At 38.1% G+C, this 25372-nt stretch overlaps 1 protein-coding gene across 1 annotated transcript in view; it reads right to left on the bottom strand.

The window, feature by feature from the left end:
* cdh13 (cadherin 13, H-cadherin (heart)) overlaps nucleotides 1-25372 on the bottom strand; it is a 486341-nt gene that overhangs the window by 50500 nt on the left and 410469 nt on the right. Inside the window, exon 10 of the mRNA XM_067420253.1 lies at nucleotides 24037-24290. Coding sequence (XP_067276354.1) covers nucleotides 24037-24290 — 254 coding nt within the window. The remainder of the gene's footprint in view (nucleotides 1-24036; nucleotides 24291-25372) is intronic.

Below are 25372 nucleotides of genomic sequence, written 5' to 3'. Positions count from 1 at the left end.
CACAAATAAGCTGTCAAAGACTTTTAACATGTTATCAAAGCTTCAGCTGATGTAGGTGTTTTCAAAAATTATAACAACAACTTCGAAGGATACCACAAAGTCCTCGTCCTTTTGGTCAAAGTTTTGTAGCTTCTTGTTTGTAGAGAAAAGTGATTTGCTAGCATCCCATCTAAAAAAAAAAGTGTTCTAAAAGCATTTTGCCAAGGTTCTTATTAAGCTATACAAATGTTATTTCTCAATGTTCTCAGAATGTTCAAATCGTCCAGTTTATGAAATGTTTTAAACATGTATTTTTCTTGGGTATATTCCATTCTTCAAACACATAGGAACGTTACTTTAGCATTTAGTTCAGTTCTTTGAACGTTCAGAAACTAGAAGTAATATTTAAAAAAAATTAAGATGAACAAAATGAATGTAAATAACATTTCTGTGCTAACATTTTAAGAACATTACTAAATGCCACAAACTTTGATAACACTATCAACGCCAATATTCTATAGGCATTACTGGAAAAGATTTGTTCGGAACTTTGAGAGAACCTTGCCAGAACGTTAGCCAAAGTTCTGAGAATGTTCACTGTTATGCCTGGCTTACACTACAGGAGTTTTAAAATCCTATCAGATTGTAAAATCTGGTTGCTGTACACACTTCAGGAGAATCTTTGCAGATTTTCTTAACTCAAATCTTAAACATGCTCACGAAAATCGAGGAGCATCACACACTACAAAATATTAAGATTATCGTGCCAGAGGAAGTGTGTCACGTGATCTACACAGCAGATCATAAGCGTGAAAACAAAATGGATCAGCCTACTACTGTAACATGATTGCTGTATATCAATAATGATCCTTTGTTGTGAAAAAAAAAAACAAAAGTGTAAGAATAAACCAGTGTGGGTTAGAAAATGGTTGGGGAGACAGGCTCAGCTTGGATTGTCAGCTCTTCAGCGAAAAATGGAGGTAATTTTATTGACCTTATTTGATCCTGTTGTTCTGGCGCTCGTTGTGTGTGTGTGTGTGTGTGTGTGTTTGCAATGTATTTTTCCCCTCGGGGCTTGCCGTATAGAGGTAGTGCATGCACACCTATTGTACTGGAGTGTAGCAGGTTTTTCAGGCTAGTTATTACGCGTGTGGCCGAGAATAAAGTGAAGGAGCGTTCAGACGACTGTCATTTATTGTTTTCTTATTTCTGAGTATTTTAGGCGAACCCTGCACGAACGCTATGTCACACTAGTGTGCTAGAATGTTTACCGCTGCCTAGTTCAAAAGCGATCGTCACTGTTAGCACAGCACAGTGTAGATTTGTGCTGTCAAATGAAAAACAAGAAATGCTGAAATTCTCTCTCTCTCTCTCTCTCTCTCTCTCTCTCTCTCTCTCTCTCTCTCTCTCTCTCTCTCTCTAATCTCAGAGCTAACGTTACAGCAAACTAGGGCAACTCAACTCGTTGTTGCCATTTCGAAATGTCCGTCTCGTCGTAGACTTGTTTCCTATTGGCTATTGTGACAGTACTGACGTTATTACAATCTTGCTCATCCCGATAAATATCAAACATGTTTGATATGATCGGGGCGAGCCCGATTTACATGAGAGCAGATCGGGAGGTGCGAGATTTGATCTGTGAACGCCTCACATTACCAGATAATCTGCGCTAACATCGGAACCGATCGAGTCCTGGAAAAAAAAAAAAATTCTCAGAGTCTCGGGAGGGGGAAATCGGGAAAAAAATCGGCCTTAAACTCCTGTAGTGTGAGCCAGGCATTAGCTGGGAAGTCTTGAGGAGAATCTGGGTCTGACCTTCTTCATCTGTTTTAGTCTGTAAGACAGTAAAATCTGGTCTGAAATCGTATACTTCTCTATATAGTACGTGGAAAAATCAGATTTGAAAAATGAAAAGTAGACGAAAAGTCCCTGGATGACCTACTACTTCTGCTGAAATTCTGAAGTGCCACTTTGTTGGACACTTTTCTATCCCTTGAGGCCACAGGAGGGGATTTATGAATGGAAGTGAAAGAATGCAACGTATACTGGGTCACATGACTGTAACAACATGGTGGATGTAGTGCATCCGAATTTCATTCACACTGCCCATATTCATTAGACTAGGTAAACCCAGCCTAATCTGCCGGCGATTTGATTTTGCCCTGCAATTCAGTCTGGAAACCTGTACATTAATTTCTACAGCTTCTGTTACGCTTTTGCGAAAACCAATAATCACAGACTGGCTTATCCACCTGGCGTGCTATTGGCGGGTTTAACACGATGACAGACAGAGAAGCAATGGGTCGTTGCCCGTTGATCACGCCTCTTGTGGTCTGATTGGTTGAAGGATTATCAAATTGCGTACAGTCATTTGAATAATCATCTATATCAAGCCTCTTGTGCTAGAAAACACAGAGCAGACTCCCCAGACCAATGTTCAATCTTAAATCGAGCTTGGTCTGGTGATAGCCAGACTACATATTCATACTATATACAAAAATGAACATTCGCACAGTCAATTTAAATTCAAATGTAGTACCTACTCAGACAGTATGCTATTTCAGACAGCATAAGTTTAACCCAGTGCATCATGGGTCTCTTGCTGTATGAACAGTGATTTTTTTTGGCTACAGTAACAATGTCTGTGACAGCAACTGTCTAAGAGACATGCTGGAAAACCATGCAATGCTTTGAAATTGTATTTGTGCAGCGCTAATCTCATCAAGAAAATCACTAAAGAAAATGCTTGTAAATAGAAGATGTCTTTAAAGACAAAGGGTTTTCTCAATCTCATTGTGAAAATACCAAGTGTAAATGCTACAATTGAAATCACTTCAGTAGGTGGTTTGAGATGCATTCCAGACAAAACTGACTGAAAAAGTGTAAATGCATCTGGTTGCTGAAGCCATATGAACGCATATAAACGTGTGAGAGTGTATTATAGCCTACTGGTTCCTGCTAGTCACATATGACAGCGCTACTTCAACATGCATCACCACAGATAATGCCCGCTGCAGATTTGTAGCCTCTCTCTTCAGCAAGCCGACATGCAGCTGCTGTAAATTAAACTGAAAGTTCACTGTCGCATCCTCAAGCTCGACATATAATCATCGTCATTAAAAAGTAGTGAGACTAAGGCTGTAAAAATCGCCCCTAGACTGAAAACACACTCGTTTTCATTCTCTCCCTCAAGTGAAATATATTAGTGCACTAATTTTGGCAAAAGGGAATGAGGGTAAATGGGGAGATTTTGGACTCAGAATGATCTTACCAGTTCTAATGCTGATTGCAGTGTTTGATCTTGAAATTAGCTGATGATAAATAATTTGCAGCTCATATCTGTTGCTTCCGTTGGCGTGATATAGAGCAGGAATCGAAGAACTCATTTATATTAGTTTCGCTGAGACACATTTATGTGGCCATTGGCAAAGGGAAGAGCTTTAACATAACATATATCTGATCAGTAAAAATGCACTTAGGGACCAGGTGTAAACAGGCCCAAAGATGAGATGGAAAAGGCACATCATCCCAATAATTCAATAGTTTCTTTAATCGGGGTTCGCAAATCTCTAGGAATTTGTAAGGAAACTGCAGGGAGCTTGTGAATTTAGTTAAATCATAAAAATGTTAAATTAAAATACTTCAAAAACTGCACAACACTTACTTAAAAAAGAAAATTAAATATTTTATTTGTTTACTTTAATGTTTTTCCCATTACTGGTAACTGACATCAGAGAAGATGCAAATGTTTTAAATTCTTGAAATATTGAAAGGATAGTTCAACCAAAAATGATCCGTCATCATTTACTTACCATCATGTTGTTTCAAACCTGTAATTTGTGGCTGTAATATATTTTTAAATAGTTTTTATACAAAATAAATGGCATGCATGTAATTAGTTACACCAAACATTCAAGAGAGTAAATCATGACAGAATCTTTTTATATTTTTGGGTGAATCTCAGTCAGTGGATATACTCTAAATTAATATTTTAGATTAAAGCGATTTAGTTGACAAAAAAATCCTGCAATAACTGAATGCTTTAATTAAAACATACTATTGACAAATATGATAAGGAAAATGTGACATTGCAAGATATTAACAATGAGTAATGTACAATGCTTTTAGGGGAAATCTAGAAAGAATATGATATGAAACAATCATATACTTACCAGATATTTCTTTCTAAAAACATGTCAAATCATATATAAAATGTGTTTTTGCTGATTTCTGTTGTCATTTTAGTCATAATAAAACTAAAATTAACAAAAATGACATGACATGATTAAACATGATTAAAAAAAGTAAAAATGTAAACATTTAGTTTATGTTTAGCAGTTCATTCAGGCCTCAATGCTGCTAATGTGCCTGACAGCTGGACTGTAGACAAAAAAACACAATCCACAATCGCACAATAGCAACTGCTCACAAATACACAAAAGCTCACTTCACCAGAGTTAGGGCATTGTAGAGAAGAAGCCTTAAACCTTCAGCCAAAAAAGAAAAGTTATTCTTCACCCAATCTAAAATGTAAGAAATGCCTCTCCTTGAGACACCTTTTATATACTTTTTTACTCCTTACACCCTTTCATGATGTGTCAGGCCTGGAGACGGCCCGGGGTGCGGTGCATATTTATGCTCCTGTATCACTGCGAGGGGGCGGAGGCCAGAGGGGCTTTTCTCTTCGTTACCTTCTAATAGAGAACAGGGGAGAGCTGCAAACAGCTTCTTTGCTGCAGGAGGGCCATTCTGGCCTCTTCGTACATAAATTCTGATCCTTTTATTCCTGGTTTGTGCTCACGGCTTGGATCTGTGTGAGGAGAAACTAATGCTGCCTCACACGTTGGACACAGCCACACACTGTGGGTAAATAATGCATTGTGCATTTTTAAGTGTAAAACATGGGCACTAACAGCATCAATTGAAAAAAAAAACAATATTGCTTTCAAACTAATTATTAAAGGTCCCATGGAATGGATTTACAAAAAAAAAACTTTTTTTAGAATGTTTCCTGAGGTGTACTTATATTGTTAGTATGTTTTTCACATCAAAAAATACTGATATTACCGCCCTCTGGCTTGAATGCTGTTTCAAGGGGCGTGTCTGCTGTGAGACTTCAGTGAAAACACCCACTGTTGTGATTGGCTGACATCTTTGCATTTGAAATGAGATTATGTGGCGGAGGGGGCGTGGTTTAGTCAGGCGCGAGCAGCACTGCCAGTCCAGAGAGAGACGGAGGCTGCGTCCGAAACCTGGAAAATGCTGCCTTCGGAGGACACATTTGAAGGCAGGAAGGCATCAAGCTGCTTCCGAATCTAATGTTTGCTTCACTTCCTGTCACCTGAGAGACCTTCATCTGATCGATTTTTGGAAGGCAGCACACATGTATCCCTCGCTGCCTTTGATATCCCACAATCCTGTGCTTTCCATTCAGTAAAAGTTGAGCTGGGAAAAAAAGATGGTGTCTAGAAGTTGTTTGCGGGTCAGTTTGTGTGTAAATGTACGTTTTTTACCGACATGTTACATATTATATTAAAACCGTGATAAAAATGGAATTACTTGAATGGAGAGTGTTAGAGTCTCAATCTTCAGAAGATGCGGCAACACAATGTCATTTCTATCGAGAAATCACTACTGTAGTAATTAAATACGTGTTTAGTTCTCAGCAAAGCTCTTTATTTTGCTGTAGATCAATGAACTGTTAGGCCGTGTGTCCATCAAAGTGTTTTTAGCCAGCTGAAAACGCTAGGCGCTCTGCTGAAAACGCCTCGCTGTGAGCGCTTGAAAGCGTTTTGGCAGGCAGCGTTTTTTTCCCAGTTGAGACTCTTTGCTTGTTATGATACGGAAAATCTGCGGAAGTATTACTAATTTCACAGGTAGTTTGTTTCTGTATTGATTCTATATAAACTTGCAGATACAATGTAAAGTATTTGCTCTGGCTCTTATTTTAAATAATTTTGTTATTGTTAATCGCATATTTTCATCTGTTGACGACACTGTTGACCAGTGTGGCGGTTGGTCTGTGTTGTATTTGTCCCGCCCCCCTCCACTGTGATTGGTCGGCTGGGTGAAACGTGACAGTGAAGAGCGCTGCGTTTTACTCAAAGTTGAACATTCTTCAACTCTTGGTGACCAGTAAAAAACGCAGAGCGCTCAGCGAATGAGTGTAAAATACTCGCTCAGCGCCTCGTTGCGCTCCAGGCATTCTAAAAACGCGCTCCCATTGAAAACGCCAGCCAGCTGCGTGAAAAAAAAAAAAAGCTTAGGTGGACACACGTCCTTATACTGCCTTAGAAGTCTGTCCGAAATTAGTTTTGTGAGGTGCCTTCATGCACATAACACTGCCTGTAAAGTCATTGTCTGATGAGGCAGTGAGGCAACGAGTTTTGCCTAGGTTTTCGGACGCAGCCGGAGAGCTGGGGAAAGATAGCTGAAGAAGTGTTATTGTAAGGAGTTTTTTTAAAGTGCAAGTTTATTTAGTTTGTATCTGAGAGCTCTGAATAAACACGAGTGAACTTTGCAACGTTATTTCTCTCACAAAACGCTTTCACCACAACTAACAACAAACACGACAGCGACATGAACACAGTAAGAGCTTCTGTTGAGCAGCTGCACTGCAGATATACGTGTGATTGAGAGATCTGAACATTATATAGAGTGTTCTTTGATCGCTCTCTGTAGTTTAATCATTTAAATAACAGATTTGTTTCACGCTACTAACAGAAACGACGTGAAGTTGATTGTTTTAGTCACTGGCTTGATTCACTGATGCATCAAGACAGCCAGCGGCGGGACTAACAGTATTAAACGATTTAGAAAGAAAGTCTGTGTGAACTTGAATGATTAGCTACACATCAGAAATCACTGATCCCAGATCAGGCATTAATGAACACTGTTACTCACTGTTTGTGGCGATGCTGTCAAATCCATATGGTAAAGTCTGTGCTGCTGTCATCCCAACTGATCAACTGAATTCATTCTCTACTAATTCTGTGGGCGGGCAAAGCAGAGGATGGGGAGGGAACCTTATGACATCATAACAGGAGAATTCAAGATCAGCGCGTCTGAGCTCTCATTTTCTCAAAGGCAGAGAAAGTCAGCCAGAACTCGGTTTACACCGATCAGAATTTCTAACAACTTGGGGACAATATTCAGGCTAGGAACTCATATTAATGTTGAAAAACTCATATTAATGTTGAAAAAAAATAAAAATGTCATGCCACGGGACCTTTAGTAAAACAAAATAATCTGTTATACTTCATTTGATGGTCTACTTTAGACATTCCATGAGTAACTTTACAACTACATGTCAACTAACTCTCAGAGTATTAGTAGACTGTCAGTTATGAAAGCTTTTTTTCACCATGGAATAAAAATAAAACATTTTTTTAAAAGATCTTTGCAACTTTTTTTTCTTACAATTGTTTACATCTCGCAATTCTGACTACTTTTCTCTACTAAGACTACTAAGCCCCTCTGAGTGCTCTGATTGGTTGGCTCAATGGCTTTGAGCGTGTTTCAGAAATGTCATGCCCTTTATCATAAACGCATGTTTTTAATACTAAAGCTACTCCACCAGGCCTGGTCCCTTATTTTGCATATGCCTTGGGCAATAAATATTTAAATAAGGAATATTGTGACATGTACGTTCCAAGGATTTCAGAAACACTCCTTTTAGAGTGGACTTTGTAGCTTTGCAATCATTTTCATGCTCAAAACAGCAACATTACACACTGAATAAAGTTGAAAATTCACTCTAATATGTGCTTTCATTTTTAATGTTCTGTGTTAAGCTTTTTTGCATGCTATGGCCCAAAAAACAGACCTCTTTATCAGCAAACACATATCTGCAGAGACAAGCAAGTGTTACACTTATACTAATGCTCTGACTGGCCTGTGTTTGTAAAATAGGATGGATGCCCCCATTAGGATATTACTTTTAGCCATTGTAATTTAATGGCAATGTCGTTTGTAACTGCTCTGAACCACTTTCTGAGTGAAAATCGCCTTTCCCAAACTCAGCATCGTTCTCTAAGTTCATATCTCGGGGGGATTCAGTCACACTGGCTTAACTCAACTCAACTCCCATACGTGTATCCACCAGACCCCAGATCAGATCAGAGCACGAAGATGCAGAGGTTGATGAAAAACAGCTGCGCCATAAACTCTCCCTTCGCTCTCATGTCTGGGACAAATTGCCGTTGTCACCCCTGCAGATATTTCGGTTCCATATTGGCAGAAAGAGCTGTACAAAGGAAATAAATGTGACAGGGAGGCAGGAAAATATAAACAGGGGGAGACGGCCCATCAATCAGCCATGGTCAGACTCAGAGGGAATCAGACCCCTTCTGTGGGTGCAGTCCGTTCTGCCAGCCTGTCCATTAACTCCTCGTTAAAGTTCAGACTGTCGCTCGCTATCCATTCATCTCACTCCGCTGCTTAACCCTCTGACAGCCTTCACAGGTTTAACACACACACACACACACACACACACACACTCTCTCCATTGTTAGGGAAGCTACTTAGAAAATGCTGCTTGTTAAGTTACAAGCTATCTATCTATCTATCTATCTATCTATCTATCTATCTATCTATCTATCTATCTATCTATCTATCTATCTATCTATCTATCTATCTATCTATCTATCTATCTATCTATCTATCTATCTATCTATCTATCTATCTATCTATCTATCTATCTATCTATCCATCCATCCATCCATCCATCCATCCATCCATCCATCCATCCATCCATCCATCCATCCATCCATCCATCGCTGCTTACTTGCATATTATTGATTTGCATGTAAACTGATAAATTGGGTTATTCCAATAAACCTATTTTTGGTAGTTATCAGCATATTTGTGTATGCAATAAATTAATATGATATAAGGGGATAGAAAGATTTAAATATAGAAATTAAAGGGTTAGTTCACCGAATATTTTTATTAATATTATTTACTCACCATCATGTTGGTGTGAACCTGTATGAGTTTCTTTCTTCTGTTGAAAACAAAGGTAGATGTTTTGAAGAACGTTGGTAACCAGACAACAAAATTACAATATGGAAGTCAATGGTTGCCTTTAACTGTTTGGTTACCAACATTCTTTAAAATATCAGTCCCTATTTTAATGATCTGAGCACATGGTCTGAAGCGCATGGCTCAGGAGCACTTAGGACATGTCCAAATCCACGTTTGCTACTTTAACGACGAAAAAAATGGTCAACATGCCCGACACATGGCCCAAAATGGTTGTACCCAGTCTCTGAATTAGTCATGGGTTTGTTTTGGCCATAATGTGCAATAAAGAGTCTCATCTCCCTTTCCCTTTAAAAGCCAGTTGTGCTTGCACCATGGCGGATTTGCTGTTTACATGAGCGGAAAGACTGAGCTCTTCTCCAGAAAGGAAACCTTTTATTTATTAAAAATTGTTTGTGTGCTGCTGTGTGTTCCTGTTTGTGTAATAAGCAGAGTGTGGAACAAGTTGGCTAAGTTCAGTAGAGTAGAGTAATGACAATTTGTTTTTCATTTTCGGGTGAACTACCCCTTTAACACCATTTACCAAGATTACTAAATTATGCAAATATATTATATCATGTTAGCTATTGCATAGTTATGTTATAGAAAACGTAAAGAACATATGATGAAAGATATAAAGAAGCAAAGAAAAAAAGCAATGCAAGTTTGTTGATAATTGTAAGAGAACGTGAATTTATACCATATATTTTAAAATCATAATTTCAGTTTGATAAGTCAACACACTATCTGGAACCTGCCTAAGCACCTGCTGGTTAGAGGGAGGTAATTTAGCTGGACATGACATAATGACCTCTTAGCACAATGCCGTTTTAAATCGAGACTCCCATAAGCAAAGATGTGCCAAGCTGTGTAAAGTTTATTCAGCCACTGAGGATTCTGGAGCATGTGTTCAGACGAACGTTGACTTGATTACAGTAAGCTTAAGCAAAGACTGTGAGAATCATCAAAGCTCTTGGTGTGGTATCAGCAGTCAAGCGTAAGGACACACCACACACACTAAAAGATCCATCCTCTATCTCTTTCACTTTTTTTTGTTGCCTTGTGCAAGAGCTCACCACCAAAGAACTAAACTGCTTAACAGAGCTAACAGGAACCACTACTTCAGCTTCATTTCCATAAATTATCATGCCTCAGTAATGCAATACATAAAATCTAATTTATTATCATAATAAGGCACAAAAAGCAGCTCTTTGCATCGGTTGAAAATCCTAACCCTGTAATTAAGTCAGAGAAAAGCAATTTTTTCATGCTTCAGAGATGCATTGCCACTCACGCTCTTTCCTGGTGGCACCTTTTGGATAGTTTTAATTATTTAACCACATAATGGCTGTCTTTCACAACTGTTTCCCAGACTAATACCACCTTGCTCATTATTAATGTCAAGAGGAAATAGAGATCAGATACAGTTTTGTGCAGTCTATTTCCGTAGGACAAGCCTATATTTTATGAATTTACATGAAAATGAGACAAATGGTATCCTGTGGCATACAATCAGAGTCGTGCAAGATTCTTTCCCTCGCAGAAACCTATTCATCTATTCCTATTCCTCAAATTCATTCTATTGGCTGAAAGAGCATTAAATAAGTACTTTATTCTGCTCCTGATATATTTATGTATGTATGTAGGCCTATGTACAGTATGTATGTATGTAGGCCTATGTACAGTATGTATGTATGTATGTATGTAGGCCTATGTACAGTATGTATGTATGTATGTATGTATATATGTTTGTATGTACGTATGTATGTATGTAGGCCTATGTACAGTATGTATGTATGTATGTATGTATGTAGGCCTATTTACAGTATGTATAGTATGTATGTATGTAGGCCTATTTACAGTATGTATAGTATGTATGTATGTAGGTATGTGTGTATGTATGTATTTATGTAGGCCTATGTACAGTATGTATAGTATGTATGTATGTAGGTATGTGTGTATGTATGTATTTATGTAGGCCTATGTACAGTATGTATAGTATGTATGTATGTATGTATTTATGTAGGCCTATGTACAGTATGTATGTATGTAGGTATGTGTGTATGTATGTATTTATGTAGGCATGTGTGTATGTATGTATGTATGTATTTATGTAGGCCTATGTACAGTGTGTATGTATGTATGTAGGTATGTAGGCCTATGTACAGTATGTATAGTTTGTATGTATGTATGTATGTATGTAGGCCTATGTACAGTATGTATAGTATGTATTTATGTAGGCCTATGTACAGTATGCATGTATGTATGTATGTATGTATGTACAGTATGTATGTATGTACAGTATGTACGTATGTATGTATGTAGGCCTATGTATAGTATGTATGTATGTATGTATGTATGTATGTATGTATGTATGTATGTATGTATGTATGTATGTATGTATGTATGTATGTATGTATGTATGTATGTATGCATGTATGTATGTATGTATGCCTATTTACAGTATGCATAGTATGTATGTATGTAGGTATGTGTGTATGTATGTATGTATTTATGTAGGCCTATGTACAGTATGTATGTATGTATGTATGTATGTATGTAGGTATGTGTGTATGTATGTATGTATGTATTTATGTAGGCCTATGTACAGTATGTATGTATGTATGTAGGCCTATGTACAGTATGTATGTATGTATGTAGGCCTATGTACAGTATGCATGTATGTATGTATGTATGTATGTATGTATGTATGTATGTATGTAGGCCTGTGGTGGCTGTTCGATCCCCGGTTCCACCTGACCAAGTGTCGAGGTGTCCATGAGCAAGACACTTAACCCCAACTGCTCCCGACGAGCTGGATGGCGCCTTACATGGCAGACACCGCCGTCGGTGTATGAATGAGAAAGTGAAAAAGTGAATGTGAGGCAAGATGTAAAGCATCATAGGGTCTGTTAAAAGCGCTATATAAATGCAGTCCATTTACCATATGTATGTATGCATTTATGTATGTATGTAGGTACAGTATGTATAGTATGTATGCAGGCCTATGAATGCATTGTTTGACAGTAAAGACATTTATAATGTTATTTTTCAAATATACATGCTATTCTTTTGAACTTTTGCTTAAGAATCCTGGAATAAAAAAAGTGTTATGGTTTCCACAAAGATATTAGGCAGTGCAACTGTTTTCAACATTGATAATAATAAGAAAATATTCTTGAGGAGCAACAAGTTAGCATATTAGACTGATTTCTGAATGATCATGTGACACTGAAGACTGGAGTAATGTAATGGTGCTGAAAATTAGCTTCGACATCCCAGGAATACATGTTTGAAATATATTAAAATAGAAAACAGCTATTTGAAAGTATTAATAAAATACTTTTTTTTTCAAAAACAGTAACAAAATTAATAAAAATCGTACTGACCAGAGTAACATTATGTTTAATTAGGTTTATTAATATTATTTACCAATTGTTTCTGAAAAAATACCAATATCAAGATAAATTACATTGTTTACTCAAAGTTACTAAATAAGCAACAATTAACAATAACATTCAAAACAAAGGTCAAATATCAGTAATTGTTGCTAGACCTGAATATACATAGTTTGTCAAGAATAAACCAGATTTATTTTATGTATCAGCAGGCAATAAAGCGTAAACAACCACCATGAAGACATTGCCGGCTCTGCGCAAGCAAATAAGAAAAGCAACTTCCTTATTATTATAGCTGACACTGTGGAACTAATCAGGAAAACCATCCCTATCTTGATTCTGTAAGTAGAAATGGTTAAATCTTTTAAGAAAGGAGTCATAGAGGCCAGGTGTATTCACAATAATCATGATTAATTCAGTTTTTCCGAGCGCAGTTATTCTTTTTAGCAGCCACTGCAGAGTAAGGGAGAACAGCCCGAACTCTTCCCTCCTCCACTGCCTCCTAACTCAAAGCAGCTCAGAAGAGATTATTCGGAATGCTTGTTTTATTTATTTATTCACGACAATCTTTAAGTTCCAGGAACTTGTGGATAGAATAAGGGGTCGCCGTGGTCGTAAGAGTTTCCCGAGATGCAAAAGCTGCTGAGTTGTTGTTAATTAAAACAGACAGCAATACTACAGTATTGCATTGTTTAATAGGAACAGAGAGACCTCCAAATAAACACAATGCACACATTTACAATTACCGGTGATTAATCAACGCTAAGAAATTACAGCAAACTTGACCTTAACGCTGCAAAAGAGTTCATTTAACACTGGGGATTAATTAAGGGTTCGCCCACATATACACAACGAGACAATTAACATATACAAATCCACATCATGTAGTCCAGGAAAGTGCGATTCTAAAAACTATTAGCATGCAAATAGATCATGTGTCACTGCAACAGCATATAAAACCAAATACATTTACACAAGCTAGGGGAAGCAAGACACCTTAAAATCGTTTGAAATAATTAATGTCATGTTCAAATATTTTAATAATTAAAAATGTCATCAAGGCAGTTCTACAAGAAAACTTGCATATCTGGAGGCAAATCACAAGCTCTGACACTTTTTTGGCAGCATAAAACCTTGGCAAACTAAATTGACAAATCTGTAATTTTTCCCTCCAACAAATGTCAACGGATCTAAAATATATTGTAAATTAATTTTTTATGTCCATTCATCCAGAGATATTGAACCATTTTATGTTCCCTTTAAAAAGTTTTAATCTAGCTAAGCAAAGCAAGTAGTGAGTTTAAGGGTGCGTTCACACTTGTAGTTCGGTTCGTTTGGTTCGTTTGGTCCGGACCAAAAAACAAAAACAAACATAATAGTCCTGGTCCGCTTAGCGTTCACACAGGCATTTTTAACAGCGAACCTAAAGTTACCGAACCAAAGGCACAGGGAGACGCTCACAACCTGATTGGTCGGCTTATATGACGTAGGAGCTCGTTTACCGAACATTCAAAACAATGCTGTGTGCTGGATTACACGCGCGGGCATTTTATGGGTGTACATGGTATTATTTTTTACCAGAGAACTCATGAAGAGCTCATGAAATGTTCAAAACATTCAAAACAACGCTGTGTGCTGGATTAAACGCGATCATTTTATGCGTGTAACACATTTGGCATTATTTCTTACCAGAGAACTCATGAAGAGCTCATGAAATGTTCAAAACAACGCTGTTTGCTGATTAAACGCGATCATTTTATGCGTGTACATGTGGCATTATTTTTACCCGCTGAGAACTCATGAAGAGCTCATAAAATGTTCAAAACATTCAAAACAGCAGCAGGATTTCCTCCGTTGTGCAGAACAGAGACGGCCGCTGTCGTCTGCACCTGCTAATAATGGGCAACACTGGAACTTTGATGAGAAGAGCCAGGTATGCTTTTTGTGTGTTTTTTCTAGCATTTTCGAAACATGCTCGTCAGACCAAATATTGATTAGGAACTTCCTCGTTGCTCCACGTTTGCCCTCTAAAGTTAAAGTTACTCATTTTGGATACACCGATCTTTCCGCGTCGCCAAATCAGCTGCATTATGCGTCGCATCTTGTGACATTACGTCCGGTTTTTGGTCCGTTTACATGTCTTTGGTCCGTGTTGCGTTCATATATCAATCGAACCGCACCAGAGTTCGTTTGGAAGCGGACCGAGACCCATCTTTTTAGCGGTCTCGGTCCGCTTGTTTGGTGCGCACCAGGGTTCGGATGGCAGCGTTCACATATGTTCAAATGAACCGTACTAACCGAGCAACCGCACCAGGGTTCGTTTTAATCGAACCAAACATGACAAGTGTGAACGCACCCTAAAGGAATACACCGACTTTTGGGGACTTTAGCTTATTCGCCGTATCCCTCAGATTTAGATAAGTCCATACATACTATTCTCAACTCTGTGTGTGCCATAACTCTGTCTGACACACCCACTGCTAGCCTAGCTTAGCACAAAGACTGGAGGTAAATGGCTTCATCTAGCCTACTGCTCAATAAGTGACAAAACAACGGCAACATTGTCCTTTTTAAATGTTGATGTGTACAGTTACATTGGTACGGTTACAGTACTAAGACCGACCGAAAATGAAACTTTGCCATTTTCTAGACCAACATGGCTAGGAACTATACTCTCATTTCTGCGTAATAATCCAGGAACTTATCTGCCGTACCATGTGTGCAGCAGCACAATGATATTACGCAGCGCCTGAAAATAGTCCCCAGCACGCTCTCTGTGCAAGCAGGCTGTCAGGTTAGTTATGTTGACGGAAGTTAGCCTATTTTCAGGAGCTGCGGGATATCATTGCGCCACTGCACCCATGGTTTGGCAGCAACGTTTGAGTATAGTCCCTAGCCACATCGGTCTAGAAAAGCGTAATTTTCTTCATACACAATGTAACATAGGCCAGTGTATAGACACATCACAACATGTAATTAGGAAAATGTTGGCATTATTTCATCACTTAGCTCCAGTTTATCACCGTTTAGCTCCAGTCTGTGTGCTAAGCTAGCACTGGGTGTGTCAGACAGAGTTGAGGAGATGATAATGTTATGTATGGACTTATCTAACTCTGGGGGATACAGTGAATAAGCTAAAGTCCCCAAAAGTCAGTGTGTTCCTTTAAGCTACAGTGAATGTCCGACACAGCAAATTCTACATTCAAAGAACTTATTTCGTCCTTTTTCTTTAACCTTTAAATGCCAGAATGTTTCAACAATCATTATTACATATTCAGGTCAGTGACCCGGATCTATATCTAACACGGATGGCTCTCTACCTGATGCAATAATATAAAACTCCCCTTATATTAGATTAAGGATAAAATAAAGCATATTTTGTTACCTTATGGAGCTTGGAAGGGTTCAGTGTGGGCAGAAGTTTTATCCCATCATAGCCATCCTCATCAGAGCTCATTTCCCAGTACATTCAGCATCGGCCTCATATTCACGATCTTAAACATACTCTCAAAACTATCATTTTAAACATCTTCAAAAACAATATTTTGATCGCTGACGACTTCTATACCAGATCCACCATCAAGTGACAGTGAGAGCCATTTCAAGCCGTTTGTTTTCTGCCTGCGGTGACTGAGTAAAACATCACTTCATCATTAAGTATCAGACATTGTCACCTTGTGGAATAAATGTGAACTGCAATTATTCAGTCATCAAATGTTAAATTATTGTTGTGCAGAAAAAATATATACTGTTACACACCTCGGGTCACAGTGACCCTTTTACATTTTTACAAAAAAAATAAAAAAGGTATTCACAGGTATTTGTTTTCGTTATTTTGTTTATAATTAATTGATTGAGAAATACTAAGAATATTGATGTAAAAACTAATGAGGAGGGTAGTGAATGATGTCCTGGGTCACTAAAGAACGTTTATGGGTTAATCACAATTATTGTAGTTTATACTTCTAATTTATGTTAAAAAGGTTTGAAGACAAAAAAAAAATGCATAAATAGAAAAAATAACAGCCTGTTTAGGGTGACCTTCAACAATAGACCTTAGAGTTATGAAGGTTGAGATGTTCTGCTCTAATGAGTGGAAAACTGTCATCTAGACACGGTCTGTCATCTTTCAGTTCTTGCTGAGTACTGCAGTTCCAGCACATACTAATGAGAGGAGGGTGCACAGAAAACAGACCCCACGAAGGAGAAAGTAGTTTGGTCACAATCCTGTAGGTCTGGTGAGCAAATGTTCTTCAAACATATTCCAGCATCTCATTATTAACTGTTACTATTCTGCATCTCATTGACTGTCATTATCACTACAACCTTTCCAGACTGCAACAGCATAGGAGTGAACAACAATGTCAGGAACGATTTAGCATTGCTAAACAAAGTGAGAAATTTGTTAAGCGACATTAAATATCATCCAGCATATTGGCTGCGATATATAAATGAGCATTTGTTAAACATAAAGTGTGATAGTGCAGGTGTGATAGTGTTTCACTAGAGCAGCATAGATGATACAGCGTCTCCATAGACTGCAGCTGTGTCCTAAACAACGGCATCACTTAACAGCTTTTACTACTGACAAAGACACGTCTATTAACTATTTTTTCATATTACGAACACTCTAACGCACATAAGGAGCAATAAATGCAAACAGACAGCTCAAGTCTGGTTTAAAACATGAACAGATATTTGATACTAGTCTTGCTTAACTACATGCATTTATTAGAATTAATCATGCACTCTAATAATAATCGAACATGCATTAAAGGTTTTTTTTTTTTAAATAAAAGAAATCCTTGAATTAAGTCAGCTGCACTTCCCTGCCTTTGACAGATTTTTTCAGCCATTCATGTTTTCACTGTTATAGGATAGAGGGCACTATTCACTCATTTTCTTAAAGAGCAGAATCTCCAGATCAAAACACAGGAGAAGAAGAAGCAGAAACAAGTGATAGAGGCGTTGCTTATTCACATGCAAAATAACGTGATTATCAAACAATAAACTAGCCTAGAAATCTAGACGCACCCTAGCAAATCTAATCTGCCCGTGAGTGTCGTCTAGCAACTCTCAATACCCTTCTGAGCTGTAAAAGCCAAACTCTTGTCGGGCCATTGACATCGTGTATAGAGTCGGTGGGCGGGGCTTAACATAATGACGGCAGATTGCGCTTGCGTGCTACTAGTAAACACAGAAACTGGCAAACGGCGGTCTTTCCAATCAGCTTTGACCGCGACTCTGGAAGACTTGGAGTTAAGCTTTTCTCTGAGAAAAGAACAAAGAACGGCACGGAAGTCATTCTTAAGAAGGGAAGATGTGTTCGGAGTTTTGTTGACCAGATATGGCGAAAATTTAATCTACTAGCTCTGCTTCACCTTCGTTGCTCTGGTTGGTTGTGGCGCTATCCAATTGCGTGCACGTCGTGCAGAGGGAGTTTGAAAGACAACCGTTTATCCCGCCCCTCGGATTGAGCTGTCAATGGTGAGTTTCCAGACCAAACGTCTTGATGTGGGTCTGGCTTCTCAGGCTAACAATAAACGGCAAATAAATCAAAACTGCCTAGCGTTACCGAATTAAATGTCGACGCAAGAAGGATTAATGATTGTGAAGCTTTGGGTGCTGATGGACTGTTTTGAGTGTCTTTCTGAATCCGATCCAGACAATAATTGACAAAAATTCGATTTTCTCAGCTTTTTGTTCAAATGTTTTTTTTTTTTATTGTTTTTTTTTTACAGAAACATACCCAGTCAACTGCTGGTGGGAAAAGAGTTAAATGAATAATTTACGCAATGAGTTACTGCTAATTTGTGATGTATTTAAGAGTTTAAAAAAAAGTATATTTTACACTTGATATTTATAATCTTTTTTATTGTTGCTGTTGTTGTTGTTAAACACAACGATTGATTATGAATTGTTTAATCTCCAATTACTATTTGTTAAATTTATTTGTGTTTAATTTCAAAGTAATCTAAGGAGTGTTCTGAAACATTTCACTGGTAGTGTATAAAAAAAAAAACTAAAACAAAGAGTAAACGGCAATATCCTATCAAATAAAAATAAACTTTTAAATTAGAAAGCAATCTAACATCTAGCACAAGGTGGCAAACAAATTCGTTGTCGCTGTAAATAAGGAATGAGCAATCTTGATCACTATATGGCATATAAGGAGATGTGAGAAATTCCCTACAAAAGCAAGCTCCAGCCGTCTTCTCTCACCTCCTTTTCTCAGAGCTTTAAACTGCAGCACAGCCAAAGGCAGGAACAAACTCAGAATTATGTACAGAGCTGTTCTGAAAACTTTTTTTTTGAAGCGAGATGAACTCAAAGACAGCTTTGAAGCAGAGTTGGACTGGGATTCATGCACTGATCTAGGGGAAAGTGCTAGCTTTTGGATGGTTCTCTGCAGGGGAGCAATTTCTACAGCAGGCTTCAGTCTCCCTGCGTGGACAATATGACCATGTGCAGATTACTGGGCGATAAAATGATAATGATTATTATCACAATATAATTTCCCTAACAAAAGTTTGATAAGGGTTCGATATGCACTATGCAAATAATGCAGCCATCAAACCATCAAACCATCGTTTCAAACCATTGCACTGGTGCCAATCACTGATAAGTGCTGCCATACTGTATGAGAAACAAACAAAGCAATCACAAATCAAATGTCTCATGCTTTAAACTAGTTTAAAGGTAAGTTTTTCACTTTCTTAAAGCATAAAAATACCATAATATGCTTGGAGAGATGTAGGGAACATGCTAAAGTCACCTACTTGTTTCTCTGAAAAACAAAGCTACTTCCAGTTATTCTACTTTGAAATGTGCGTTCCGTGTCGGAATGTCTGTTTTTGTTTTGGTCTGTGCGATACCGAACACCAGTTTATCCAATAGTATTTTGACACCACATGTTGCCAGCTGGCAGAAAACACAGCATATTGAAAAGCCATGAAAGCCAGCGAGCAAACAAACGGTTAAAGATGGCAGATTCTACCTGACCTAAAAAAAACAGCATCCATCAAAAAATCTTTATGAAAGAGAGCATATTAAAACGTGGATAAATCAACTCATCAACTTACATGTGTGCCTGTCATTGTCAGTTGCGCTCGCTCCTGTTGCCTGTCCTCAAGCTGGCAACCCGTGTGAGCATCAAGAGGAGGAGGGTGCGGGGGAAACAGCAACCTTTTATGATCTTTTAAATATTTTGAATTTGGACTGCAGTACCTATTTCAACCACTAGATACGGTCAATCCTACCTTTAAAGCCAGATGAAATAGCGCTTACATTCTCAACAACACTGACATGGAAACAGAAGAAACAATGGAGAAAAACTCTCCTTAGAGTATTAGTAGACTGTCTGTTTTTAATATCTGTTAACTCTTCTGTTAACTCTTTATTGTGATGGTCCTCTCACAAACATTCTACTAACTAAAAGTTACTTTACAAATACATCAACTTATTCTAACCCTAACCCTAGAGTTAGTAGACATGTAGGTGCAACATTACTTCAAAACTATCAAAATAAAGTGAAACGAGGAGGCTTTTCAATTCAACATTTACCGTGATTTACTGTAGTAACACTAACTGGAATATAATTACAGTATTTTTGGTTATTAAGCTATAGTGGCTTTTGTGATTTGTATTATAGTAAATATCTGTTACTATAGCTTCTGTTTTTCATAACAAAACCATAAACAATAGTTACTTTTTACAATGGAAGTGAGGTGCAATGAGTGGTTTTACCTGTGGTTAACATGATCCAAATACTATGGAATACAAAATGTATAAAAATGTGGTTGTTACAATTTTGTAGGCTAGATGTTATTGTTTTTGTTAATGAACATTCAATTACATCAATATCCCAAATGCGCATTTCTAATGCTGCGTTCACACCGCACGCGAATGACGCGAATAAATCGGTCTATTCGCGCGAAGTTGGACGCGTGAACATTTTGAATCCATTCGCGCGTGGAATTCGCTTCATTCGCGTGTGACATTCACTACACAACAGACGCGAATTTGCGTCATGGGAGGGGGTTCTGCCAGGCAGCGGCAGTCGGCAGAAGGACGAGCCGAGTTAAGGCTGCTCTCACCGGGGTTGATGAGCGCTGAGCTCCGGTGATCGCCTGGGTCTCACACCTCCGAAAACACCAGATCAAATTTTCAAATAGGAGCTTTCTTAATAAATAAATCACATATTTGAGCTATAAACAACTACATTCTCGCCTGAAAAACTATTAAAACTACATTTTGTGACACAATACTGTAGTATTTTTAAATTACTCTGGCCTCGAGGTTTCCCCTATGGGTTTCCCATCTGGCACTTCAACACGTGACAGCAGTAAGCAGGCTCCTCATTGGTTAACGCGGCGCGAATATCCGCCAAAGTTCAAATTTTTCAACTTGAGCGATTCGCGTGATTCGCGCGAATCACGCATTCAAAACGCTCAATTCGCGTGATCCTTGCCGCCTCATTCGCGTGAATTGCGCTATTCGCGCCGCCTCATTCGCGCGAATCGCGCCGCAGAATGCCTATTCGCGTCTCTGCATTGACTTAACAAGTAAATCACTCGCGCGAATCGCATCATTCGCGTGCGGTGTGAACGCAGCATAAGAGACAAAACATGTCATAATAATTTGTATTAACTTGTTTGGCAATATATATATATATATATATATATATATATATATATATATATATATATATATATATATATATATATATATAATGTAAATATAATTGCTAATGCTAATGTAAATAGATTTGAATGTATTTCACAAATTCTGCTAAGTGTAATTCTCAGCATCACTTCTAATGACCTGTGGCAGGGAGGGAGCTTGCACCCAGAGAGCCTTCCTATAATTCTGATAGTGTCTGTGTTTGTGATTTCCCTCAGGCTAGCATTGATGCACGGCTCACCTTATTCTGACAAGCCTGACAGAGCTAAATAGAGGGTTGGAATGAAAGAAAACTCTGAAAAATCTTTGAGCAAACACATCAGAGACCCCCAAATCTTAACCGTGTCTGACATGCTCCTCTGAATAACTAATTTAGAGAAGCACTCAGAGGTACGTCAGATAAAGACTGATTAGAGTTCAAATGAGAGCTTCAAGCATGTCTGCAACGAGGTGCCATTGAAAAGCACGATGATTCAATGTATGGCAGGTTTCATTTCACACTAAAAAATGAAGGTAAATATGGATTGCTGTAAGAGCCTTAACAATCAGACCATTCTTAGATCAGCAAAATGTCATGTAATTAATCAGATTGCATTGATAGCAACAAACAAACTATCTCTAATAAATAATTCTACTGAATCCCTCCAGCCCATTTTCCTTTTATCTTTCATCAAAAGAGAGATAAAACTGAGAGGATGTCAAAAGCATCCTTGTGTATTATGGTTCCTGTACAAGCTTTTTATGATGGAGAACCATATGTTTGTATGGAAAAATCGATGCCAATTCTGTCCAAGTGCAATATTCAACAAAATTAGAGCATACATATAAATAAAATTAAAAGATTCAGACATCAAACAAGACCTAACAATGGTTTCTTTTTCCTTCTTTTAAGCAGAACTATTTCTGTGTTTTCAGAATATAAACGGTTACTAGAAAGAAATACAACAACATCTTTTGAAAGCAATGTGCACAGCAAAGCACATGTTTCTCTCTGCTTCAAATCAGAGGTCTATATAATGACTAATAACCCTAGCAATTTCACTATCTGTAGTTCTTGGTAAGTCTACTATTTCTGTAGTCATCCCTCAATTTTAATGCTTGTCTTTTATCAAGGGCGCCTGATTGCATTAATGCAGTCCTTAAGAAGTACCATGGGACTCACCGATAGGGATTTCACTTTCTTTTGTACTCTTTGTCCTTACTATAGGGAAATCATGGGGAAATATCAGAACTGTGTTACATGGAATTAAAAAAGTACAGAAGAAAAGATATAAAAGGACAGAGAGATGGAAACTGAATGAGAGAATGATATGATGGATGGATGGATTGTTTAAACAATTGATTTGAATTGATAAGAATATGACCTGATTGTGTGTGTGTGTATGTATATTATATATATATATATATATATATATATATATATATATATATATATATATATATATATATATATATATATATATATATATATATATATATATATAAACTTCTGTATATGTACATGTATGTCCTCTTCCTTCTGTCGTCTCCTATAAAGCTTTCCCTCTGTCCTTCCTCTTCATTTTCCTGCAGCCCGCTCTTTTTTTCTTACTTAGTCCTGCCACTTATAGCCTCAGGTGAAAGCTATGGTACTTCAAAGAGCCTTTTACTGGGAAAAGGAGATCAAAAGAGGTGAGGCAAGCAGTGAGAGGACAGATATAGAAGAGACGAAGAATGAAGAGAGGACAGAATGAGAAAGAGAAGGGAAAGAGCTCATATGGTTTGTGATGAGGAGGGCTCGCTTTAACTAGCAGGACAGAGCGGTAATAATGGCAAAGCACACGATCACAGCGGCGCACCGAGTTTCATTCTCAGAGTTTCATACACGCTCAGTGTTCATGGCAAATCACAGGAGCTTGTTTAAATTCTCCTGATCTGAACAAGCGTGGCACAGCTTACACTGAGATCACATTGCAAATGCAAATGTGTACACACTACATCCAGCTGAGAAGGCTGAGGGAACGAAAAGAGAAAAAATTAAAAAAAAAAATGTGTTCAAACACACTTCAGCTATTTTTTTATTTTAAAACATATGTTTCAACCTTGCAATTGAAACGCAAGACATTATTTTAAAATCTGTATGCATTCACAGGCTAGCAAGAAAACACAAACCAGATTTACACCCTCAAAGAAATGTACATCAGAAGCAACTGACCAACCATACTAGATAAGAACTACACCGGGTTAAAATATTAGCCTATGCGTCGAGAAGGCAATGATGTTTTGAGGAAATTAAAAAGCTATATTAAAGTAATGATCTGTCAAAAGACTCTGAGAATCATTTTAGAAATAACAGCTCAATAAATTACTTAGTCAATAATGTAGTTGGGCTGCAAGATGAATGCCTGCACAGATGGTAAAACTCTCTTGTGCAGAGCCATGTGCTCATGTCAAACATATCTCTGAGAACACAGCTAATATATTGGAATAAGGACAGAGAACAAAAATAACCACACAGAAATGTCAAGGCAGGTGTTGGCATGGGTCATCCCACTTGTCTGAGGCTTTGATCAGTATGTACTGTCATTGCAAACTACCTTGTCCGACTCCTATGAGAATGTAACCAGGCAAAATTGATTTCCTGAACCCTAAATTTTAAGACTGGGAAATTAGTTTGAAAATATGTAGTTCATCAAAGTTATTCTTTCAGTGTACAAGCAGTGCAACAGAAAATAAACATTATTTATCAATTGGCTCTGGAAATGGTGTACCCCAATTATATCAATCAGAAAAGTGCTCATGAGCTTCCCTTCTGTGCCAGTGATGTTCCCTGAACACAACCTTTTACTACACATCACAGTTGATGGCTCCCTAACAGTTTATGCAATATTACAACACAAAAGTGTGGCATTGGAGGAACAACAGAGAATCACATTTGGGACAGGGTCATAGTCATAATAATGATATCAGCACCAACCTTATGTTCTGGCTTTGTAGGTAGTCTGGGTCAGTAGCGTTCAGCATGGCCACAAAGCTCCCTACAGGAATATTCTCTCTCCTGATGACAACCAGAGGATCTGGGAAGAACACCGGTCCTTCATTCACATCCATAACTGTAACGTAAACTGTCGCTGTAGAGCTGTGGCCATACACAACGTCAGGAACCAGAGGGTCCTCGTTTTCTACTTTTATCAGTAGTGTGTGAAACATTGCACTTTCATAGTCCAGCGGCTGCGAAACACAAAAGACAATTGGAATTATGTAAGAGTGGTCAACTAAACAGCATGTAACTATACCAAGTAAATGACTCTTTATCATCATTACATGCTTTCTTGTACAAGTTGGGCTCGACATGAGCAAGAGTAGGGGTGTCCATTCATTCTGAGGGCCACTTTTCAGTAGAGTTTAGCACCATGAGACCTGGCTGTAAATTTCTAATAATCCGGAAGACTTAGAAATAGTGGCTTTAGGTGTGTTTTATTTGAATTGGAGTTTAACTCTACAACGGGGCTGTCCAAACATGCTCCTAGGGGGGCACTATCCTGCCACTGTCGTGAGTTCAGCTGCAACCCCAAGTAAACCCAGTAGATCCAGCTAATCAAGGTCCTCAAGATTAGAAACTCACAAGCAAGTGTTAGGTCAGGTTGGAGCTAAGATCTCTTTAGGTGGCCCTTTAGGAGATTGGACATACCTACCCTAAAACTACCACTCCATCTCTGAAGTTCAGTAGTTACAAAGCCTGCATTTGTAGCTCATAAAGTTCTCTTTCTTGTGTTTAAACATTGAAAGTTTCAAATACCAAGCAAGATCTTAAGTGGTTAAATTCTGGGTAATTGGTAACCTAAAACCTTAAACTTTAAAGGTTCAAGCCAAGACAGGGACTTTCACAAATACAAGACAATCAATAAATTGAACCAAACACATGACTAAAAGAGGCGTCAAACACCTTTACCACTGACAGCATCCCTTCGTTGTTGTTCAGTTAGTGATAAACTCAACAGCAGGGGCGTCCAAACATGCTCATGGAGGTCCACTATCTTGCCAATATTCTGAATTTTACTGCAACCCTAATTAAACCCAGTAGAACCAGCTAAATAAGGTCCTCAATATTAGAAACTCACAGGCAAGTGTGCTAGGCAGACAGATTAGAGCTAATGTAACAGACATGGGGTAGTAAGTGCTGTGTATGTAAACCTCATTTCTCTGATCTCAAGAGGGGCTCTAGCAACTGACGCTAGAGGCTGCAGTATTTAGCCTGACTCCCGCGCTGGAGACTGCTGTTTGAGTCCTGCTCAGAGCAGAGTTGTTAAGAC

This window comes from Pseudorasbora parva, chromosome 16 (genome assembly GCF_024679245.1).
Source record: "Pseudorasbora parva isolate DD20220531a chromosome 16, ASM2467924v1, whole genome shotgun sequence".
Taxonomy (NCBI): Eukaryota; Metazoa; Chordata; class Actinopteri; order Cypriniformes; family Gobionidae; genus Pseudorasbora; species Pseudorasbora parva.
Note: the sequence above shows the minus strand (reverse complement) of the source record. Positions and strands in the feature narration are given on the sequence as shown.